At 41.1% G+C, this 25,830-nt stretch overlaps 3 protein-coding genes across 4 annotated transcripts in view; 2 read left to right on the top strand and 1 right to left on the bottom strand.

Moving 5' to 3' along the window:
* The window catches only part of LOC145454729 (uncharacterized), a 70,627-nt gene extending 47,596 nt beyond the window's left edge, over positions 1-23,031 (top strand). For both annotated transcript variants that reach the window (XM_080332722.1, XM_080332720.1), the window contains exons 2-6: positions 11,907-11,997; positions 12,332-12,541; positions 16,913-17,047; positions 17,353-17,550; positions 22,792-23,031. In XM_080332722.1, the coding sequence (XP_080188848.1) occupies positions 11,907-11,997; positions 12,332-12,541; positions 16,913-17,047; positions 17,353-17,550; positions 22,792-22,913 (756 nt within the window). In that variant the 3' untranslated portion in view covers positions 22,914-23,031. The remainder of the gene's footprint in view (positions 1-11,906; positions 11,998-12,331; positions 12,542-16,912; positions 17,048-17,352; positions 17,551-22,791) is intronic.
* Positions 1-25,830, bottom strand: part of LOC145454726 (DENN domain-containing protein 11-like) — a 134,115-nt gene that overhangs the window by 30,110 nt on the left and 78,175 nt on the right. The gene's annotated exons all lie outside the window — the stretch shown is intronic.
* LOC145454728 (tryptophan 2,3-dioxygenase-like) overlaps positions 509-25,830 on the top strand; it is a 328,104-nt gene continuing 302,782 nt past the window's right edge. Inside the window, exon 1 of the mRNA XM_080332719.1 lies at positions 509-524. The gene's annotated coding sequence lies outside the window, so the exon portion shown is untranslated. The remainder of the gene's footprint in view (positions 525-25,830) is intronic.

The raw sequence follows: 25,830 nt of genomic DNA, 5'->3' as shown, positions 1-25,830 counted from the left end.
TGAGGTGACACATTGTCTGTCAATATGACGTCACACTAGCAAAGCATTGCCCATCGACTGTATACAGCAGTGGTAATGGTACGCGAAGGTCTTCCAGGTGGTACGCGAGTAGATTCTGTTTTTTTTCGACCGAAGGAAGTTATTAGTTCAGGTGGGGTTGATTTTGAGTTTTTAAAGCCGCCGTCGTCGTGGTAAGGTCGTCGTCGTCGTTGGTAGGGGCTATCCCACCAGTGACGGCCTACGCCCTACGGGGAGGAGATCTAGTCGTAAAGCATTGGGATTCTTACCTAACCAAATTCCGTCTTAATATATTTGACCACAATAATTTCAAATGGATCCACTACAGAAATCATATAACCTCGAAATGGTACTTGGGTGAAAAAAGGTTGGGAACCACGAACCACTGGTGTACAACAATGGAGTGGAACATAGGTCATCTGTAATCTAGGCATCTGGGCCATCTGTAATGTGGGCTCTGGTGATTGCTACTTGCTGGGGTCTGCAATAGATTTGGTTGTTATAAGATTTAAAGTAATCTAGGCTATATACCCATCCAAGAAACAAAATGACGAAGCCCGGAACAAACGAAGATGTCATCTTGCTGAGACTGAAAAAGATGGAGAGTAAACTGGATAATACGCTCGCTGAAGTCAAAGTGTTAAAGGAAGAAAACAAGGAACTGCGCAACATCATCTCAGAACTGCAGACTACAGCTGAAGATATCAAAAAATCTGGTTCTGCCGTAGAAGAACTGCGAGAAGAGATAGAATCTTGCAAGACTGGTATGGAGTTCATGAATGCAGAATTTGAGGACACCAAAAAAAATCTAGAACGCGCCTCACAAGAATCCATGCTCAACGAGCACGACAAATTTGAGTCAACTATGAGATTCCTGAACAAAAAAATATCTGACCTAGAACGCACCAACGACAACCTGGAGCAGCAATCTCGAAACAACAACCTGGAATTTCATGGTGTTCCCCACTCCGAAAAAGAGAATCTGCCTGAAACTATCATGAAAATAGCTAACGCCTTGAAAGCTGAGATTACTGCGCCACAGATTGTGCAGTGTTATAGAGTGCGCTTCAGAAATAAGGACAAAACAGGACCCGTTATAGCCAAATTCTCTTCAGAGCAACCAAAAAAAGAATTCCTCAAAGTGAAAAAGGCCAAAAGGGATATCAAAGACTTTGGTGTAGAAGGAATGAAACAACTCTTCCTAAACGAAAATTTAACAAATTACAGAAGAGATGTTTTCTTTGAAGCGCGAGCTGCGAAACAAACAAAAAAGCTTCAAATACCTCTGGACTGCAAATGGAAATATCTACATGAAAAAGAACGATGGTGCACCCAGAATCCACATTGAGTCAAAGGATGACCTCGATAAACTCAAATAGAAACTGCTATACTGCTCTCTCACTGCAAACGCAACCCACACTAAAAAATGGCTCAAAACTTTTTCAACGTGAGCAACTGCAGATCTATCAATTCAACGAATAGTAGTGATATCCCATCATCTCAAGGAATTTTACTTGCACACTTAAACACAAGATCCCTCCAAGCTCATCTAGATGAAATTCCCCCCCTGTTTGAAATGTCCAATTGCTCACCAACCATCATCGGAATCTCTGAGACCAAGTTGAAAGAACATCCAACGACTAATGTTAACCTGACAGGTTTCAACTTTTTGCACTCGCCATCTAAAACGAACGCTGGAGGTGTTGGACTATACATCAACGAAGGTCTGAGATATGACATGATGCCCGACGTAAAATTTGAAACCGAAGGCGTAGAATATATATTTGTCAGAGTACATTTACAAAAAGCTCTCACAGTGGCAGTCATCTACAAACACCCAGGAACAAAGCAAGAGACTTTTCTTGACGAATTCTCAAATATTCTGGAAACGCTAACGGCAGCTAACGAACAAATATTTATTATGGGAGACATAAATATTGATTTGCAGAAGACCACCAACTTTAACACAAGGTACCGTGAAATGCTTGATTCTTATGGAATAGCTCAGATAATTACTGAACCCACAAGAATAACTGATCAATCCAAAACTCTACTAGATCACTTCTACTGCAACACTCATCAATATCACCTGTCCCCTTTTGTGCTCCAACACAGTATGACTGATCACTATCCCATCATCTGCCACATGAAATTGGCCCTGCCACATTGTGCTAAAGAATTTGAATCTCGAACGCCCTTAAACCCACGCGGTATAGAGGAGTATATTGAAATTGTCAGCAATACCTTCAACAACTACAAAATTCCTCCACTCACAACTGACAACTACAACTGCCATTTTGAAAAATTTATTGAGGAACTGCGGGCAGCCCTCGACACATCTTTCCCAATTAGGAAGATCAACCGCAATGCAAGGCGCTTGAAATCGAAACCCTGGATTGGTCATGACTAGGGCCATTTAAAGTCATTAAAGTCATATTTTTTTCTATGCATTAGTAAGTCGTGAAATCAATTTTAACGCAAAAATCGCATCCATATGGGGTATATTAAGAATGTTATAAAGTCATATAAAGTCATAATTTCCTGGTTAGGTCATATTTGAGTTATAAAGTCATATTGTTGTATACCTTAAATAAAAAGTGCCAATTGAAGCAATTACGCACTAAGGAAGTAAGGCAATTTCTGATTGAACGAAGGCAAACTGTAAGGTTAGCCTACATAACATTACAGTCGCAGACCTATGAGGTCACACATTGCATTATGAGGTCACACATTCCATTGTGTTGCTACACAATCTGTTTTACTTCTGTGCACTGAAGTGGGACGTCATTTGAAGTTCAGAGACTTCCACAAGTGAAAGAAATAGTCAACGCATGGGAAGCTGAAGGAGTTATTGTAAAGAGCGTCAAAGATTCAGTGAACGATCCAAAGTTGACGAGTCAGTTAACAGAAATATGCCTCCACTACAACAATATTTCAAACTTGATACTGAAAATGGAAAGTTGTACGTACACTATCAAAGACGCTCATGCTGATCTAAATGCCCTCGATTTTTGAAAAGATCCGCTTGAGCTCAAAAATTACTTTAAGAACCGACTGGACAAAAACGATGTGAAACAAATTATGGAGCTACAAAGACAAGACATTTCACCAGCGCTGTATGCAAAACTGCAGAAGTGTCAACCAACATCAGCGTCTGTGGAGCGCTCATTTTCCTTACTAAAGTCATTTTTACGTCCAAATCGTAACTTTAAAGACTCCAACATTCCACACTACACGAAACTGTACTGCAAAAGTGGTTTAAACTAAAAATAGATGTGTATTACTGTTATGTTGTTCATGTTTTACTCGTCAGTTTCATGAGTGACTTTGGTTACATGAAAAAATACACGATTTTCGCATAAAGTCATATAAAGTCATATTTTCCCAAAAATAAAGTCATATAATCGATTTTTTAAGGTCATATAAAAATGGCCCTAGTCATGACATACTAGTTGCAATCAAAACAAGGGATTGGATGCATAAGCACTACTATCTGCAAGGCACCATCGAAGGCAAAAAAGTGTACAAAAAATATGCAAACCAAGTGACGCATATGAAAGGAAATGCCAAAAAAGCATACTTCCAAAAAAGATTCGAAGAGTGCTCCAAAGATCCCAAGAACACATGGAAAACCATTGGAGAAATTATCAACCTAACTAAAGGTAATGCTCCCAAGAGTACTGATGACATCGAGCTACTCGAGAATGGCAGCATCATCAAAGACCAGCTTGCAGTAGCAGAAAAGTTCAATCAGTATTTTTGCAACATTGGTCCGGATCTTGCAGCTTCAATACCAAACTCCTCCGATGACTTTCTCTCGTACTTGAGTCCTGGCCCTCAGAAATCCATTTTTCTTGAGCCGACAAGTGAAGGAGAAGTTGCGATCGTATTATCTGAAATGGAAAGTAACAAAGCAGTAGGACCCGATCTCATCCCAACTCACTTTCTGAAGCTAGTCTTTAATATTATTGGTGATGTTATATGCATTTTCTTTAATGAGTCGATACGTCTAGGCATTTTCCCAGATGCACTGAAAACTGCCAGAGTAATGCCAGTGTTTAAGAAAGGCTGTAAAAAGCTAATTTCTAACTACCGACCAATATCTGTTTTGCCAAATCTTGCCACGGTTTTCGAGAAACTGATTGACTGCCGACTTAAGAACTTTTTTGAATTGAATGCAGTACTGTCTCCGACCCAGCATGGATTCAGATCCAACCACAACACCAACCATGCAATACTATCAATTGTAACGGACTATTACAAAACCATCAAGCAAAAAGAAAGTGGCTGCAGCATTTTTATCGATCTCCGCAAAGCTTTCGACACAGTTAACCACAGAATCTTAAGATACAAGCTAGAACACTATGGAATCAGGGGTATTGCAGCAACTCCACTTGAAAGCTACCTGGCAAACCGCAAACAATTTGTTAAACTTGGGACATTAAGAACGACTACCAGAGATATAACTTGTGGAGTGCCACAAGGCTCAGTCCTTGGACCGACTTTTTTCCTCATTTATATTAACGACATTGTTAATGCATCTTTATTCCGCACAACGCTATTTGCTGATGATACTCACCTCTTCATAACCTCCAACACTGTCGATGATTTGTATGCATCTGTGAATAGGGAACTCCCAAAAGTGTCGAGATGGCTGCAAGCAAACAAACTAAGTTTGAATGCAGATAAGACCGAGATGCTCGTTTTAAATAATGCCAGTGGCGGCTCGTCCTATAGGGCAACTGGGGCATTGCCCCACCTAAAATTCTGTTCAATAACAATTTAACCATTTATAGACGCACAGCAATCAGTATATACCGAGATCACAGCGAAACCCGCATTATTCTTGTGCTTTCGCTAACAAATGCCCATACATAGCGAAGTATCTGCGAAAATCGAATTCTCTTCTGTGTTTTCGCTTTGTGAATGCCTAGCCGGGGCTTGCCCCGGTAGCGCTCATAACAAGCTTTCACTATCTATTCTCTCAAAGCCGCGCACAATAAAGAAACGGTGATTTACTCTCTCTTATTCGTAAAATGGCCGAGCAAGTGGGGCAACTATGCCTGTCGCCCTTAAGGTGTGATGTAACAATCGTAAGTATCTATATCTGAACTCGGTTACCATGATATGCGTTGAGTCGACCTTTGCTGGTACATGTCGATTTTGACGGTGTTTCGCACCATGATAATTCTTGAAACTTGGTATGATATGTCGTGAAGGTAGTATTTAGCACTGCTCCAAGTTTCAGGCTTGCTACTTAAAGATAAGGGTAGTAATTTCGTTTCCGAAGTTCAGTGTGTGCTGATCTATCATGTACATTGTACAGCAAACAGATTTTACTCAAAAGCCGGCATTGGTCTCCGTTGATTTTGACGTTCCATACCGAGATCGGTCATGACATTTGGCACAGTAAGTCTTAATGTTAGTATCGACCGCTGTAACAAGTTTTAAGTTTGTCACTGAACTATGTGGGTGGTAATTTCGTTTCCAAAGTCGAGTGAGAGCTGACTCTTCATTTATCACCTAACAGATTTACGCAAAAGCCGTTATTGGTCTCTATTGATTTTAACGATGTTCCATACCTAGATCTGTTATGAGCTTTTGCACGGTATGTCTTGATTTTAGTATCGAACGCGGTTATTTCGTTTTCGAGGTCGAGTATGGTAGAGATGCGCGCTGATCTGATACTTAGCCTACCCACATCATTGCGGATCTCACGCAAAAGCCGGTGTCTGTCTGTGCTAATCTAGTCTGCGTTCCATAACGAGATCGGTGATGATATTTCCAATGGTATATCTCGATGATCGCATGAAACAGCTAACTAAGTTTCTCGGTTTGCATTCAAATATTCACATAATTTTATGTTCGCCAATGTGCATTTCACTGTGAAATTGTGGCCTTCAAACCATTTGCTTACAATCCCCTGTCAAATGCGATAGCTATTTCATTTTCGATGTCGGCTAACAGCTGATCATTCGATCAGCCTATTCCTCGATCTATTTTACTCAAAGTTCGGTGTTCGTCTGTTTGTATTGATTTTGACAGTGTACCATGCCGGAATGGGTTATGAGATTGCGAATGCTACTTCTCGATGATTTCATGTAACAGTATGCTAAGTTTACGGCTTTCATTCATGTATTTATTGATTAATATATTTTCCAACGGCTATTTCGCAGCAGACTTATAGACAGTAAGCCGTATGTGTTGCGTCACAATCTCCAGTTTCAAGGCCAAAATGTACTATGTTGTTCCGAGACCGAAGTTCCGAGGCTGCTGTCCTTAGTTCTTCAAAGACCATTCAAATTGATGTTCTGGATTCAATATGACAGGCCCAATCTATGAGATAACAATTGCGTATGTGTCCGAAGTCGTTGACCTTTGCAGTTAGGCTTACGCAATCTCTCGAGTTCTAGTCATTGGAATTAGTCTGGTCAAGTCAAGTGCGAACATGAATCGTATTGAATCTTTGCTCCGTACGTAGGCTAGTTTACGCAGTTGCCTTTAGAGCGAAAATTAAAGGTTTAGAAATTGTCCAGTCCATTGATCCAATCGTACGCGGGTGTCTTTATTTTGTACATGCAAGCTAATGAAAAGCTAATGAAGCTAATTAAGCTAATGGAAAGCTAATGAAGCTAATGAAAAGCTAATTAAGCTAATGAAAAGCTAATTAAACTAATGAAAAAGTAAGCTAATGAAAAGTAAGCTAATGAAAAGCTAATGAAGCTAATGAAAAGCTAATTAAGCTACTGAAAAGCTAATTAAGCTAACAACTATGCTGTAGCACGGGGGCCTTTCGACCCGTCTGGCGGGAGCAGACCGTTTAACGTGTTCCATGCATTTCAAAGGGGAGTTTGGACTTTGAAAATTTTCGAGCTCGCCTATACTTTAACGTAGGCGACATAACTGCCGCAACTTTGCCGCGCGTCGCCTACCCCAAACACGCGGCCCTATGGCAAACCACCTATACTTGCTCAGATCGGTCCCAGATTTCGTGTGAGCCTAGTCGTGGGAGGTGTTTGGCCGAGAAAATTTTTAGAAATTTTCCGAAAATTTCTTCGGACTTGAACCTTTTTTCAATTTCGTCCACATGTTAAAGAATAGGGAAGTTGGACTTGGTCGATTTTTCAGACATTTCGATTTTTTTCGATTCCCGATTTTCTGCTTGTGGCGCACGCTGTAGAACGCGACGGTACCTCTTTTGTCTCGATCGGGCCACGGGGAGGGAAGTTATGGCTCGAAAAACAAAGTTCGGACTCTAACTTTTTACGATCTACGATCCGGATATCCCGATCCGATTAATTTTTTCTTCTCCGGCTTCGTCTCTTTGCGGCACTTCCTACGAGGGTTCGAGCTTGGGGATGGGCCTCACAGGAGCCGAGCTATAACACAAAACGTCGTATCTCGGCTCCTATGCGTAATCGAGCTAAGCGGGTAGTCGATTCGAGCTCCTGATAACAGAACGAGGATAAAAATCTGAAATCTTTCTGCGACCTCCTAGAGCCACGCCGAGGGTAGAGGCGTGTTCTACTGCGTCCGCTGCGTCGAACGATACCAGAAAAGTGGAAATCGAAAAAATAAAAAAAAAATTCGAAAAAACGACCAACTCCTACTTTCCTATCCTTTAACATGGGGACGAAATCGAAAAAAATTTAAAGTCTAAAAAATATCGAAAATTTTCTAAAAAAATTCTCGGCAAACACCCCCCACGACTAGGCTCACACGAAATCTGGGACCGATCCGAGCAAGTATAGGTGGTTTGCCATAGTGCCGGGTGTTCTGGGGTAGGCGACGCGCGGCAAAGTTGCGGCAGCTTGGCCCACGTTAAAGTATAGGCGATCTCGAAACTTTTCAAAGCCCAAACTCCCCTTTGGCATGGGCCACGTTAAAAGGTCTGCTCCTGCCAGGCGGTTCGAATGGTCCCCGTGCTACAGCATAGTTGTTACTTGTTAGCTTAATTAGCTTTTCATTAGCTTAATTAGCTTTCCATTAGCTTCATTAGCTTTTCATTTGCTTAGTTTTCATTAGCTTACTTTTTCATTAGCTTCATTAGCTTTTCATTTACTCAATTAGCTTTTCATTAGCTTAATTAGCTTCATTAGCTTTTCATTAGCTTGCATGTACAAAATAAAGGCACCCTCGTACGCCGGGTACCTCCGCTTTGGTTGCCTATCACCTGTTCGTAACTCGTAACCACCAGCTCAGTGGTCGTAACACACCAGGATCGTGTACGAAACACTTTCGGACGGCCTATCGATTTGCGTAATCTCTAACTCTACCATGAAATCATAACGCATGCGACTAAGGATGACCTGATAATTGATTCGTGGCATAGGGACGATTCTTAGTTCACGTACATTATGTAAAATAATCCTTTGATTAAAAAAAATGAATAAAACATTTGTTACCACACTTCAAGTCACGGCTCACCGGCAAACCTCTCGCGGCACCTACGTTAAAATCACTGTTGTCGGGAAATTCATGTGACCATCATATTAAAGTTTCTTTTTAACGTTGGAAAACGCCATTGTGACGTCATGTTGATAAAAGTCGCTCGCAGCCCTTGCCCCACCGCCCGATATTGTCACGAGCCGCCACTGAATAATGCCAGTCATAATTTCACTGTGAACATCAATCATAAACAAATCTCAATATGTGACTCAGCAAAATATCTCGGCGTCACCATTGATTCCAAATTGTCTTGGAAGCAGCATATTGAATGCACAATATCAAAACTAGCTCGGTGTGTGGGAATAATGACCCGTCTCCAATCTTTGGTTTCCAGATCAGTACTACGAACCATCTACTTCTCTCTTTTCCACTCGCATCTGCAATATGGAATCGTAGTATGGGGAAATGCATGTACAACATTTTTGTGCAGAATTCGAACCCTGCAAAACCGTGCGATACGGCTGATCTCATCTGTACCTTTACGTACCAATTTATCGCCTTACTACCGTAAGCATCGAATTTTGCGAGTTGATGAACTGTATCGCTTCGAAGTATCAAAAGTTGTTCACAAATATTTTTCCAATAGTCTCCCTCCTGTGTTTGATGACTTTTTCAAACCTGCTAAACATGTCCATTCCCATTACACGAGATCTTCGTCTAAAGGAAACGTCTACTTACTCCAACCCAATAGCAACCTAACTAAGAGATCTATCGACTACTCGGGACCTATCATCTGGAATGCATTACCATCACATATCCGTGAATTGCCTTATAATAGATTCAAAAAAGCCCTACTTGACCACCTCTTGTCGTTACACTAACACTGTTGCCCTACCTCGCCCAGACATTGCTTCATTGATCATTTGCTACCATTGTTTAATTTTTTTTTATATTTTCCTTTCCTAACTAAACATTTTTTCACAGCCAGACTGTTCTGAGTCAAGTGTACCTGTTTGATGCTGGTGTGATCAGACTAGATGACCTTCACGGTCTTATCGATCATTCCTATCTAATACCGAATACTGTGCACGCATATTTTCTGTACCACCATCACTGCAGTTTGTTATGTATTTTGGTTGGATGAAAATAAAGACTCTCTCTCTCTCTCCACGATCCGGATGAAATCGTCTGGCGGGCCGTGTCTTGCCTGTCGGGATTGTGTTTGACAGCCCTGCTATACTGTTAGGTCGGTGCGGCTATCTGGTTATGTGTTTGAATCTGGTCCGAAACAACATTTTTTCTGCCCCCTTCCGCCGAAAAAAACACTGATCTTGGCCCACCATAGGATAGTCGATGTAACTTCTTGGGCACTAACAATATGCATTTAACTGTTGAATTTTTTGAATGGCTTCTGTCAATGTGATTGATTCTTCCATATATTAGGCTACTATAAAATGCACCAGCAGGTAGCACATCCGATGATTTCCAGCTTTATATGGTCGCGACCTCATTTCCAACTTCAAAATGTTCCGTGACCCAGCTCCAAACTGGATAAGCTGATTACTATAAAAAAAATCAGCTTGCCCACACTTACGGCATAGGAAGCTGATTATACGTCCAACATCATCGCGATCCATAAATAAAGGAAAACGACCTCAAGATTCGGAACCACTGTCTGTGACAGAAGCAACCAATCGGCCTTAACCAACTCTAATAATATACCGTTAGCTTGTAATTGCGATTACAATCAGACTTATTTCAGTATATGATGGTTTTTATATTTATTTTCATTGCTAATTTGTCGAGGGTAGTACCTGGTGTCCATACTAATATCAATATACGTTGCATTAACTCGCGCGATGCGCGAAGAAAAAATTTTGAGTAGCATAAATCTGCTTAAAATAATATTGTTTGTCTATTTACGAAAAAATTTCAAGCCTACTTCAAGCCTTCAAAATTCCGGACATTTAGGCATATTTTAGAAATTCCTCCCGGACGCAGATTTTTCAGTGAAATTCCGGACATGTCCGGGAAATTCCGGACGTATGGCAACCCTACGGCTAGCACGCTGCACAATGCACATACAGCTATCGAATTTCTAGTCACTTATGACAAGCACATGCAATATAGTAAGTCAATACAGTAATAACAAAGTAATAAACCTCTTGTTTCTCGGTACATAGTGATTTCCTCCTATATATTTACAACCAGGGCTTTGGAGCAGCCGTAAATTTAAACTGCTCCAGCTCCGGCTCCGGAGCTTTCTTTTATCATACATTAGCTCCGGCTCCAGCTCCGGAGCCGCATTATTACCACTGCTCCGGCTCCGGCTCTGAAATTATCGAATGGGCCTGTCTATATGAATGTGGCCCGCGAGAGGGTATTGCGTGGCCCGCGATGTAATTTCCTATTATACTATCGAAACTTCGAATTATCGAAGATTGTGAACTTGCAATGCCAACCAAACACTACAAGTCTGGCTGCGACACTTGGGATGTTGATGACTAAAATATCAGTTCCAACGCATTGGCAGATCCAGGGTCCAGTCACATTTTCAGTAAAACGTCGTACATTACAATAAACTAAAATAGTAGTGAATTTTTTCTTCACGCTTCGCGTGTTTAATTGTCACACGATTTCTTGCTTGGTAGCCTACCCCCTACTGAAAATGAAAAAAAACGCCTAATTTACCCGATTGAGTCCAACTATATTCGCAATTACGGGAGAAAGTCTTTTCGCGTTTGCGCTCGCATAAAGATCGTCGACGGTGAAATGTAGGCACAAAATGTTTGCCGCATATTATCGGAGACCTTCGATGTCGATGTGGCCAGACGCCGAATAGTCGTGTCCTTGCAAACTGAGCCTAGCGGGCGGAATACAGTAGACCCGCAATATACTCAAGTAATAATATTATTGACCTAGTTTATATATAAACTTTGTAAATTATACCCGCTTGGCGCGGCTAGTGGACCGCGCACTCGTTCGTCAATTGCATATGCCCCTGTAGCCGAAAAGGTTGGCCCTTCCTGGTCTATATAGATTACTAATCTACCCATAGGTTAGTTATCTGTAGTAATCTAGAGTCTGTCAGCCATCAGTAACATCCGATGTAGCAACGAAGACATAGGTGCCGCCGTGCCGGCTTGTGACGTCATAATCAATATTTGTCAATTGTCGATAACATCATAGTTGCACTAAAACGCACTTTACTATGGCTATGCCATTGCTGCGCACAGCATTATATTTCAGGCCTGCTGTTCAGTGTTCAATTATGATATATCACCAGATGTGGTTGTCGCATATATAATGGCATCTTATGAAATACGACGGAGCCGGAGCTACTCCTCAAATAACGGGCTCCAGCTCCGGCTCCGGCTCCAGCTCCAGTGAAAATGCACGGCTCCGGCGCTCCGGCTCCGGGCTCCGGCTCCGGCTCCAAAGCCCTGTTTATAACCTCAGCATTTTAGAGTTTAACCTGACCGCAATATTTCTGTATCAAGGGAGTGGAAGGTCCGGTTGGCAGCAAAGGAGAGCCTGGGATCGGAGTGAACATAACTGAGTTGAAGGAATATCTGGAAATGGGAAGAAAAGGTAGGAGCGCAAACTCGGCCATCTTACAACCAAAGACATGCAACGTATCGATGGTAGCCTACCAATGATACGAAAATTACTGTGCTTGTCACCACAAACTAGATGCAACCATAATTATTCATTTGGATTCCCTCTGACGGCAATTGCCCTCAGTTTTAGCACAAGGCAGCGTATTATATAGTCTTTTACAACGAATAATGCCCTCCTCCAACTCCTGGACCGCCCACATCTAACATGAAAGCATCAACCGTGATTAGCCAGGCACATACGATGGCCTAATACTGCGATAGTTGTCAAGAACAATTGTGACATTAGGAAACACTTTTAATTGAAGGACCGAAGCTATATTACTTCGCTCCAACGTTGACGTGGCAGAGCAGTAAAACGTTTTGTGAACGTTTCGATCGGACTCTTTGTACATTTGATCAAATCTGCCCACAAAATAATGCTGGGAGACAATATATTGATGACATAATCCCCGGCGACCACTGGGTAGCGGTCCTGGACGGCCATAACGATTGGGCAGAGATCGGCGACCATCACAGTGAGTATATATTCTATATATAATAGGCCGACATTATATATTGTATATTGGTTGCAATCATGGCGAATGCATTCCATTCAAAAGAAGACATCGACATGTGAGGATTTCTGTGGGTGTACATTGTGCAATCTGTACATGTATGTTGACTCAATGAGAAATTGAGCCTGGTGGCCTGTAGGGATGTTTTTTAAATTTGTGGTAACTAAAAATCTAAGAAAATAGGATACGGTATATTATGATTAACGCTCGATATTCATTTTGTGTTATGGTCGACAACGCTAGAAAACGTCGACTAATTTCCACCAAAGTTAGGATGTCTAGGGATGGTGTGAACCTCTAAAACAGTGGTTCCCAAACGGTGGGGAATTCAATGGTTTATGGCGGGGAATAAGCGCATTTGTTAGAAATCAAATACAGGACAGTCTACCTACATATTCACGGAGACACATGCGCAATTACCGTTAGCAGTTAACTGTTCTGGAATGAATGTATCGAAAATTATATTGCGTGTTTTTCGAAAAACCGCATTTTAAACTCTGGATGGCCAATGATGGCGTCACAAACGCATCCAGCACGACTAGTTTGACGTGAAATAACGCTTTCGCGAAATGTTGAGCGTTACATAAAGTAACGTTACATTAACATAAAGTTAAGTATTTTTTTAAATTTATGCCACTCTTTCAAAAATATTTCCAGCGCGATTTAATATTGCCGAATATCTGATTATTGGGTACCCTTTCCCCACGAAAATACGTAGAATTTATAGAAATGGAGACTTCAGCGTCGGCCATTACTGCGCCACGACGCACCAAGGCATATGAAGTTATAGGCTATATAAAATGCAACTTCGAGAAGTGTGCCAGAACGATCAGCAGCGAGAAGACCTTGGCCCAGAAGGAATGCCTTTGTGGTGACCCAAAACTTCGATATGTGTCGTGACCTTTCGAGAAAAGTCCTCTTGATATACACACGGTTTTCTAGGCTTTTATTGACTAAAAGTGTAGACTAAGCTACAAAGAATAGAAAAGTTACAATGCAAGTAAATCAGGAAACACATACTACTGTCGAAACGCCCTATACCAGAATGATCAATTAACTGAAGGACAAACGGACGAAATAATTACGAAAGGAAATGACGCAAAGTTAGACACCTAGTGCACATAAAACACCACAATCTCCCCGGCCTATAGAATTGGCCCAATGTAAAGCAGTCAAGTTCTGCGATCACCGTACCAGTTCGGCGTACGTCTTATTCTCGACGACCTTCTGATAGATGGCTCTTCAGCATGCAGTTATCTTAGAATCGTTGTCATAGCCACCGATAGACGTATCGAGAGAGTCTTTTCGAACAGCGACTGGAGAACTAGAATGCTTCAAGTAGTTTCAGGTGGCTTGTTGACGAAGTACTTCTACTCGTACTTGAGTAGATTTTTTTCGTCGCTACTTCTACTTCTACTTGAGTAGCGTTCTTGACTACTTTGACCATCTCTGGGTAAATATCATGAATGCGAGTAGGACTTATAATATAGTCGCAGTTCTAGAGGCCGATTTTGGTTCAGAGAAATATTTATATATAGATCCAAGATATCCCCATCAATCGATCAATCGGTGCTACTATTATTTTACCCGCTCAAAAAACAATGCGATGTAATGAACAGTTAGGAGGATGCCAAAACGGCCAAGCAAGCTGTCTCAATCCGGCATCAATCTCGGCTTAATGTAACCTTGTTCTATCTAATCTCATTCTCTTCCTTGAATTCGTCTTCGATTATGTGTTTCTCTGGACTTGTTTAGTTAGAACTCTGTGAACAGACATGAGATAATCGTGATTCATAAGTGTAACTGATTTTATTTTGAAAAATTGCATAGTGATTGTAATCGCAATCGAATAATCGTACTGAGATGTTATAGTATGCTGTTGCCTAGGGATGGTGTGAACTTGAGGTTCACGTTCGCGTTCTGTGTGTGAACCTCGGAAATTTAGAGGTTCGCGTTCACAACAGAACCTTGGTAGGTTCTGCACTGTGAACCTTTTTCATATATTGCAATCTTCACTTCATTATAACATCTTTGGTTCAGATTTATCGCATTTCAACTGCGGGCCACTCTATGCATGGAGCTGCACGAAATATCCAGCCTTCCGTTAGTGAATATTTAATGACATCTGTGCTGCGAGTTTGACCCGCAATCACACAAAATCACGAGCGAAATACGTAGTCAGCGAATGATGCTCATTCAAATTGATATCGTTTTCTGATGCAAAAAATCTTTACTGCATCATTAAAACCAAATCCGTGCGATTGAGGTGTTGGCTACTGCTGTATAACTTGTTAATAGGGTATTATCTGTAGCAAGTATAAACCCGTTTTACACTCTGCTCAATATCAATGAAGCAATACTCAGACGCTTAATACATCGTCCGGTCTGGCCTAGAACGTTAAGGCGTAAGCTTATATTTCCTGATAAGTTCTCGTCGAAATTGTTGGCAAAGCGACGAAAGATATTGATTTTATGGGAGTATTATATCCTTTGATTGCCTCAATTGATACATTTAGCGACGTTTAAACGCCAATATGTACTTCGGCATTGTGGCATTATGTGGCCCGAGTCGTTGCTAGGTATCGTCTACATTAGTATAGGCCAGGGGTGGGCAAACTTTTGAGCTCGCGGGCCGCATTCAACATCTCAATCCGTTCGCGGGCCGCACTATATAAAATTGGAAATATAAACCAAAACGCAATATTAATTTTTAATTGATTATATAGTGAGGACATGGAGATAATATATGTGCTTATTTAAAACAAGCCAAACATTGCTTTGATGATATCGTACACACGTCAGAAACATATAGTGGCGAGATTTCATAGGCTGGCGGACCTCAATAACCAATTTTTCAGAACTATAGAGATGAAAGTCGGTTGGCCAGATTCTTAGAACAGGATTGAAATTTAAATCTGTGAGCAGCGATCTGCTCATAGATTTAATAATTCCACTTTTGGTGAAGTTCCAGGACACACCATGCTGACAGCATCATAACCATGTTATCTTCAAACACGCTTCTACTATATGTGTAGATAAAATATAAATACCCCAATTCTACGCATACAGACGACGAATCTACCTTAGACACGCCCGAATCGTTTTTTTATGAGCACAATACTGAAATAATTAAAATTTGAGTGGCCAATCTGAAATCCCACCCGTAATCTAAATTATGTCATTCTCGTTGCAGCTATCCCGCTGTGATATTAAGTATTTACCTTAGATCAGTGGTTCTCAAACTATTTACTCCCCCCCCCCCCCCCTTATGATCGTGAAATATTTCGATCCCCCTTATCGTCATATCACAAAACGCAACCAGGATGCTAGCAAACCTAACGGTGTGTTTGATGGCAGGGCAGGTTGCGACTGTGGATGAGAGATTTTTTAATATGTCATTCAGATTAAATACAGAGCAATAACTACGAATCGGATGTAAACCGCGCGGAGCGCGAAAAATTTTTACCGTTGGACACAGCTTCGCGCTCCTTTTTAGATGATTTCACGCCCCCAAGGGGGCACGCCCACCAGTTTGAGAAACACTGTATGAGAATTATCAGAGTGAAATATACTAAGAAATAGTTAATCAAGTCCCTGCATTAATTTGATTTTTATTACGCATTTTATCAATATTTTTAAAACGTTTTTTCAGACTCTCGCGGGCCGCACAGAACGGTGTTGCGGGCCGCATGCGGCCCGCGGGCCGTAGTTTGCCCACCCCTGGTATAGGCTATCATTTCATTGGAAGATAGGGCTGGAATTAGCAATATGACGTCACCTGACGTCACGAGGTTCACGTTCGTGTTCACACAGAACCTTTCAAAAAGGTTCGCGTTCACACGAACCTGAACCTTTCAGAGGTTCACACCATCCCTACTGTTGCCCAGCGATATCTATAACAGAGACTCCTCACTAATCGTAATATCCGTATTATGTAGAAATTGTAGATTTCGGGAATAAGACTGCTACGTTAATTGAAACATAATTTATTAAACCTGAATTTCCTGTTCATTATGTCTTATTTTTATATGTGAGGCTTACTACTTGAAGCGGACATCAATCGTATCTTGTCATTTGTTATTAAAAATGTGAATCTCCCGTCAGCCACGCGCTTATTGAGTGAATAATGGAGGACGCTCAAGATTTGCAGTATAAAAATCCGATATAGCACCTTCGCCTATATCTATACCGACCACACGATACTTCATTTTCATCACTTTTCCTGAGAGCGATGAGAGCTGAGACTAAAGACTATACTCCAAGTCGTTTACACTACTTCCTATATCTTTGCATTGTATCGCAATCTTGTGTATTCTTCTGTATTCACGTTAGTTACCCCGTGTGTTATGCATCGGCCGCCAAAATGGTCACAACTACCACCCTGGGGAGTATCGAGTGGATCCGCTCCACACAAGGGATATGTTTACTGCTGCAAAGTCAGCGCGGCAACGGAAAGAGTTGCACCACGTGAGTATGTAGAGTGAAGAGACGAAATAATTGACCAATTATTCTGTGGCATACGATTTTTCCGTATATTGATTGTCGCAGTGAATCAGTGATCCACATTTTAATTTCAATGCGGTTTCCCGTCGGATACCCTTTCTGTCGCAACCCGACACAAACTGCAAGACTTGATCACGGCACTGGCTTTAGGTTGACAGCCGCCGATGAGAATTGAACCCTGGAACACAGGCTTCTAGTAGTTGCAAAGCTCATCGTGTGTAACAAATGATATAACTCTCGTGAAAAAATAAAAATAAAAACCTTTACAGAGATAAGATATCAGTATATCGGGAAAGCAGCTACTTACGATATGTCTGCGCAACATTGCGAGCTGCAGGGCCGAAAACTATGTTATTCGTCAGACGTATGCAAAACTAGCCAACCGGTACTGGGATTGGTCACGGGCAACAAATGGATCGCTGTGAGAGATCGGCATAACGAGTGGATCCAGATAGGAAATGCCGCAGGTGAAATGATTTTGATGTCGGCAGGACATGCGCTGCGTTCGGAATCCGAATGTCGTCTTTCGTCACACCATAGTGTCCTAAAATGGTGTGGACATAGTGTTCTACAATGGTGTGGACCAGAGTTGGATGAATTGTAATTTGTAATTGAGCTGAATGTAATTAATTACATTTTTTGATGTAATTGTAATTGAAGCATTTCTTTTTTGTGTAATTGTAATTGTAATCGTAATTTGATAAAGATTTTGCTCAATTGCAATTTCAATTACATATTAATATGCAAACCTGACAATCACAACATAAAATAATCAATCATTTATTCGTCACACCAGTGAAAATCCTGTACGGACCAGGATGACGACGAAGGGCCGCAAGGCCTCAGTACACAGTAGTAGTGCGGAGCATGAGCCGGAGCCGGATTGGATATCCGGCCGGAATTTTTTAATTTTGGCCGGACCGGATCGGAGCCAGAATCTTTATGGATAAGCATGACGTTTGTAACTAAATAACTACCAACCAACAACACGCAAGTAACCGCCAAGCCAGTGCGAAGAAAAGAGCCCAATTTTTAAATTCACCGAATCACCGTACTGTGTTAGGCCAGATTTCCGGCAGGATTTTTTCATTTTTGGCCGGAGCCGGATCAGTCCTTTCTCCTGATACGGCCGGAGCCGGACCAGATAATTGGCAAACCGGGTCGGAAATATTCACCAGGGAATTTGTCGATCCGCTCCGCACTAGTACACAGTCACCACCTGTAAGAATTAGCCTATTTACATTGGTGCTCCATGCGTGCCGCGTTATAACTAGATAATTCAGCCATGCTAAACTATTTCCCATACATCAGTATAGCAACAGAAAACTTTGTGAATTACAATATAGGCTAAGCCGTGGTTCACAAACTGGGGGTCGTGCCGCCTTGGGCGGCGTGAAAGCATCTGAAGGGGCGCGAAATTCCGGTAAACTGAAATTTTTTCCGCGCTTTGGGGCGATTCACCTCCATTTCAGAGTTATTGTTGCTCTGTGTATAGTCCGAATTTCATATTGGAGAATTCTCTCATCAAGAGTCATAACCTTCCATACCATCAAACTATATGTAAGGATTGCTACCATTCTGGTTTCATTGTGTGATATGACGATAAGGGGAACTAAATATTTCACTGTCATAAAGGGGACGAGGCGTGTCTAAAAAGTTAGAGAACCAGTGGGCTAAACTAAATCTTAATATTTCAAAACTGGATGAACAGCATTAAACTCTTCTGAAACCTGTGCTGAACCATTTCCTACACCACGGTCACAGTTTTTTTAAATCTCTGACCAGTACCGAGGCTTGCTGCAACAATTGCAAAAAGAAATTCAGGTTTCCAACCAAGGCTTCATCAAACTTGATCACGCATTTGTAGAGATGTTATCCCAATCTTACCTCCTATCCTGGCCAAATTTACTAGGGCCAGAAATTTTCGCACCCTAATGTTCATCAAATGCAATCTAACAGTTTCCGAGCAAGTGAAAGTGTAAATGCGAACCAAAATGTAATTCGTAGTTATCAGGAGGTTATTTCCTTTTGCATTTATTTTAATTTAACACACCTTATCGGTATCATCCTTGACGCTGACGCCTTACCAATCACATTTCGTTATCCTCACTCAGCTCTGAGTAGCCTAATCGTTTGATTAAATTTCATTGACTTTCCTGTAGCCTATTCGCTGCTAGTCGCTCAAACTTTTTGTTGTTAACAGTAGCTTTAAACATTTTTCTGTGTTTGTAGTTTTCAGTACTCATGATTAGGAATAGTTGGAATACGTTCGAGTTTTTTTTAATTAAAGTGTATTCTACGTATCACGAATTAAACACGAATAGCTTGAGATTGTTGCTAATTACGTCGCTATGATTGTCAAAGAACACCTCTCTACCGCATAAATTACATGCTTATCAGCAATTGTAATTGTAATGTAATTGAAACATGCAAGGGAGTAATTGTAATTGTAATTGTAATTGAACTGAATTATTGTAATTGATCCAACTCTGGTGTGGACACAAGCAATTCTCACGCCCTACTACGATTTATTTACGTCACACTTTCCATTTGGGCAAAGGTAATTTGACGTCTTGCCGAGCGCGAAAATAATAAAATTGGTATCAATCAAAAGCTGCCCGGTACTGATTGTTAAAATAGAAATTTTAATCTGCTCGTGGTCCTGACACCCCTCAAAATCTGCCTCGAATGTTGCATTGTGACAGAGTTTGGTATTGCGACGCAACAATGCCGTCTGCGCAGCTCAGGAGCAAGTGCACATGAGAGTGAGAGTGTGAATGCTCAATCGCATCCGCATTGCGCAACAATGGTCAAGGCGCTTGCGGTTTGCGCTGCTCCTCATCCGTTCCTAGTAGATATGTACGGATCATGTTTTTTAGGATCCTGATCCAATCCTGTTTCATGATATCATAATCCTGATCCAATCCTGATCCTGTTGCAATCACATATTTCATTATCCGAGTCCAAAAATAATCCTGTTTTCAAATATTATATTACCATATATTTGATTTCTGAAAAAGAAAACATGACCAAAAGCTGAAGGCAGGATGAACTTACAAAATGATAGTAGTTTACATACTGCAAACAGACAATCTATAACTTCAATTGTATTCAAGAGCTGCAATATGGTAATCGTTAAGATACAGACTGAAAAAAAGAAATGATGATGCAATCAGTCTGACCTCACTTGAATACATCCTCACCAGCACTTTACAACACAAATAAAGCATCTAAGCCATCAGCTGAGAGAAAGGGTCGATTTTTATCAATAGTATTCCCACACAAACTGAACACCCTTTCACTGGATGCTCTTGATGCGGGAATACTGATTCTGATTACTCCAACAGCAAGTCTATACTTAGATTTGTATACATGGCAAATACTTCGCTCCAATCGAGACCAAAAATGTTTTGCCCACGGTGTTCGTCGAGAACTACCAATTTTAAGCCAACTCGAACTTCCGAACCCACCTGCACGGTTACAGTGCAAATACCTTTTCACTTTCAGTGGCTTGTCGCCATACGCTACGAAAGAGCAATGGTATGCTGATAGTTTCGGAGAGCCCAAAGTTTTGTACCCAGTCAATCCCACCATGGCGGAGGGTGCACCAGTGTCCCACTGTGTCGGCAACGGAATGCCGTTGATGCTGGAGTTGATCCAGAGCTGGCTTCCTACGCGTCGATATAGTTGATCGATGTCGAAGGAGATGAGTGGCACTGAGCAGAAATTGACGGATGTGACCTGTTGCGTGATACTAGGTTTGGTAGACATGCACACAGGTTTGATATGACCTTTACGACCACATTTCTGGCATACTGAATGTCGATATTAACAGTCTTTTCTCTGGTGATCGATGAAACAGCGGCTGCAGGATTTCAGTCTTTCTGGGAAGTTGCCTTGAATGGATTTGGAAGGTTTTTTCCCGTTCTGATAGCTTCCAGTCATTTTGTTGACGATGGAAGTATCTTTACCGTTACTCTCGCCCTGGATAACCCTATCAGTTTCCAGCGTTCTCACGTATGTTGCGGCTACTTTGAGAACGTCGTCGAGGGATGGATTGGTTTGTGTTAGACAATGCCGTCTCACATCCGCGTGCGGCGTTTCTTTAATGATGAGATCGCGCATTAGCTCATCAACGTAGCTCTGATCACAGCCATCTCTTGAGCATATGAAGTTGCAATCCTTGGAGATTCCGCGTAGAGTAGCGATCCAATCGGCGTACGATTGTCCCGGCTGCATTTTGCAATTGTAAAATTCGTACCTGGCAGCTTGCACATGGATTGAGTCTTTGAAGTGTGTAGACAACTTCTCAGTCAACGCGTCGAAGGATTGTGCACTGACGTCAGCAGCACCAAACAAATTACGTAGGAGCGAGTACGTTTCAGGTCCGACCCATGAGAGTAGACACGCTCTTTTCTTCTCCATGTTGGATATGCCGTAAATTGCAAGGTGATGGTTGAATCGTTGCAGATATTGATCCCATTTCTCCTTTGATTTTACGAACGAATCGAACTTGGGAGCGGTAGCTTCAGATGTTGACGCACCGGGACCAAACCTCTGCGTCAATTGCGCCATTTCTGTCATGACTTTTGCCATTGCTTCGTCATGCTTTGCTTGTTGTTGCACCATCATCTCTTGCTGCTTCGCTTGTTGTTGCACCATCATCTCATGCTGCTTCTCAAGAATTTTCAAAATACCCGATTCCATGATATATATTCGTCGCAGAAAAAACTATGAATCCGACTTCTGACACCAATTGTTATGTTCTTGATCTTGTTTGAACAATAACTCAATACGACGAGGTTGCAATAAGAAATCAGTATAATAACAGCAGAATAACTATACGGCAGCGACACGATCCAGAGTGCAGTTAAATGAAAGACCACGAGACAACAGAACACAGGGTATAAATACAAGCATGACACACGAGGAAATAATGATAGGCTGTAATTACTAATCCTATAGAAAGAAAGAGTTGTACGACACCGAACGTAAATGCACGTACATAACAACTCAAAAGACTCTTAATATAGTATTCGAGCTAATCTCGTAATCAATTTAACTTCGAGATGATATTGGCAGCACAAAACATACTCAGCATAGTTCCCATCTTGCTTGTGTACCAAGTGTCGGAACTGTCTCCAAACATCACTTTTCGTCCTTGTGACGGTATTTTCGTCAGCGGTTACAACGCCATTTCGAGCAATCAATTCTGAAATCTCTGACATTATGAATTAGGCAAGAACCCCAAATGATATCAAGATCTGACGAATGAGCAACTCAAGACGATTCTGCCGTTGAAATTTCCTAAGCGGAAAATACATAATATCCGACTTTTAAATGTAAAAAATGTGGTTTATTAACTCCGAGAAGATAAGTTTTACGTTGTCTGAATCTAAACATGTTGGACATGATTCTGATCAGGTTTTCGTCAAAATAAAAATCCTGTCCTGATCCGGATCCGGCAAAACGGTAAAATTTGGAATCCGTATCCAATCCTGTTGCCAAAAAATCACTCGGATTCATGACCTGTTAGAATCCAAAATCCTGATCCTGTACATCTCTAGTTCCTAGACGTCATCGGAATTGTATCTTGAGAAAATTAATATTATGGTGAACCGAATAGATATATTTAACCGTGACGGGTACACCGCCGTCCTTTGAATTACAGCCATTATGATCAATGTTGGAATATTATCCTTCAACAGGGAGCACATGTAAAACGCATGGTATCCTGCATGGTTTGCCGAGTTGGGGTGTAAGGACGGATGGAAGTCTTCAAGATCAAGTGGGCTATGTTTATTGCTGCCGAAGCTCTGATGGTAGATGACGGATTTGGTTAGGATTCAGTACCGTGATATTGTGATCGTTCTTATCGGCAATTTTCCTGATTTCGTTTTCCTGTGATACAGTGATGCCGTGATCCGAATAAAATGTAACACAACATATCCGTTTGTGAATTCCGAATGTCAAGAAACAGAGGTGGTCAGTAACGAAGTACTTCTCCTTTTGCGAAGTATACCTCAGTAGTTTTCCTCTACTTAGAGTACTTACTCAAGTGAAGCTAATTTCCCACTACTTCTACTTCGTCATAATTTGTGACCTACTTATAAGTAGAAGTATTATGTTCTTCCAATAATAGTGAAAGAAATATATAGAGAAAGAGAGACCAAGACGAATAAATTCAGAGGTTGTTTTCGTGGAGAGTCCAGTATGTCCGTGGTACCTCGCGGGTAATATATATATGTACTTGTACTTGTATTAGGGCTGTGGAGACAGAGTCGTGGAGTCGCAGTTGGAGATTCGTTAATATTTTCTTAATGGAGGCGGATGCATCTTCGTGACTAACGGAAAATGGCTGATGCAATCACAAATTGTTTCAATTTTCTGAATTATGCCATGATACTGTGAAAGAGTAAATAAATCGTTTGGTTTTGTAAGTGACAACATCACTTGTAAAATTCATGCAAATATAACCAAACGCTGCTTCCCACTTGACAAAATAAAAAAATATTTCTCGTAAGTACTTCAGCCGCTTGGGTCGAACAAATAATTATGAAAGAGTAAAAGTATAGTCCTGGTTCATGAATACTTGACTAAGTGCATGTAGTGTAGACCAGAGAATGTACATTCTTTGCTGTAGACTACTCACTACATTACAATTCTGTCCAACGTTTATTAATAGTGAGAGAGTGGGTGCTGCTTTCCATCAGTATAGTATGTAGTGAGAAAATTTGCACATCCCTGTATTAGTTGCTGACTCATACACAAGAGCTACACTTGTATTGTTTTTATCCACATTTTAATTATATCGGATGGATATATATCATGTTTGAATGATTCATGCGTATTAGAATCACCGTGGCTTGTCTATGCTATAAAGCAGGGGTGGGCAATTATTTTCCTCCGCGGGCCAAATGAGAAGTAGAAAATACATTGGCGGGCCGAGTAAAACATTTTAGCTATATTCTCCAGCATATTTTAATTTTATTTCCAAATTACATTGATGCTAGCAATCTCAGCGGATATAATTTGATGGCATCGAAGTTTATGGCTGTTGATGAGTGAATTCTGAAATATCACAGTGGAACAATACACAGAGCAATAACTGTAAGGAAAGGAAAGGACGTAGTTTATTTTTGTCCTTGATGTTTTTGCGGCATATACACCGACTCATGATACACATACACACGATTTGTGCATATGCATAACATGAGTGAATGATGTGCATATGCCGCTGGACAAGGAAGTGCAGATATAGCCTTTTACGGCTTTCTAAGTCATGCACCACCCCTCCATGCTATCCCAGTAATGCATGTAAGCTTGGGGTAAATCGCGCGAAGCGAGAATTTCTTTTCAATAAACTTGGGCTTCGCGCCTCTCTTCTAATGCTTTCACCCCCCCAGTTCGAGAACCACTGCACTTAAATGTATATGCAATAGTACAGAGCTTAGTTTCTAGATCGCTGCCTTCCGAGCCATGTGCAGCTTTAACAGCCTTGATGTTGAGCGAAGCTTGCATTTTTTTTCTGAACTTCGTCCTCATTTGATCGAGTCTTTGGTATTTTTGTCATAAGTCCGATATCAATTAAAATCCTCAATCTCGGCGACATGCTCGGCTAAAACTGAAAGTACGGGTTTACCCCTGACTCCAATATACAAATATTTAGTGCCTCGAAAGTCCAAAGTCTAAACCTTCTTTGAATTTAAGTATTCGGCTTTCTTTTTTGGCATGCCCGTTAAACCTTTATGGGTGATAGATATGATGAGTCGTTTAGTAATCGCGAACACTGATTGACTTGTTTTACGAATTAGGGATTCGGAAACGTATCACGTAACAATTTGAATGCTTTGTTGCGCCAATAGACCTTGATAGCCCCGCTCCCAAAGCTCATGTAACTAATAAAGTTATATTCATTCACAAGTGGACGTTAAATAGAGTGTGAAAGCTATCACATACCGTATAATGCGTAATGTGACAATGTCAACAAAGAAGGTTTAAACTGAACTATATGGAAAGAGTGATTTCTTGTAACTTTAATTGCTACTCATACTTTGCCACATTGCCTTTATTTTGAATATGGATTACGCATTCGAGGTACGTAGGCAGCGTAATCGTGGCATATTAATGAACAGACTTCAAAGTAAACGAATTTTCTGTTAAGTTGATACAGCCTATGGATTTGGTCATTTAAAAAGCAAGTTATATGTTTTGAATTCCAAGCAACTTTTCGCGGGCCGCACAGAATAGCTTCGCGGGCCGCATTTGGCCCACAGGCCGCACTTTGCCCAGTTCTGCTATAAAGGCTTGTACCATATGGAAAAGAGAAGGATATTTCGAAACAAATTCTTCCATGTTAATTGCACAGCGAACGAGAATCCCATTCAACTTGGAGAGCTTATTGACGGACACCAATATATTATAACATGTAATCGACTTTGTAGCAGCATCGGGACGACGTATATAATTATTGACATTTGATTTCCAACTTGAAATATCATGTACTGATTTTGCAATGTAGCTTGTACTATTGATGGAATTTATTGTCATGTGGTGCAAAAGACCACGCTTTTATAAGCACCATAACATGGTTTTATTAATAATAATAAAAATTGTACTGCGTGTATTTCGAGCTGTTCTACAATGAAACAATTTTGCATACTAACGTGAATACTTTGTTTGCATATGTTTCACGACTATATCAGGGGCGGGCAACTTCTCAGGTCGGCGGGCCTGATATGGGAAAA

This window comes from Botryllus schlosseri, chromosome 13, assembly GCF_051294905.1.
Source record: "Botryllus schlosseri isolate E-star chromosome 13, Bs_hap1, whole genome shotgun sequence".
NCBI lineage: Eukaryota > Metazoa > Chordata > Ascidiacea > Stolidobranchia > Styelidae > Botryllus > Botryllus schlosseri.
Note: the sequence above shows the minus strand (reverse complement) of the source record. Positions and strands in the feature narration are given on the sequence as shown.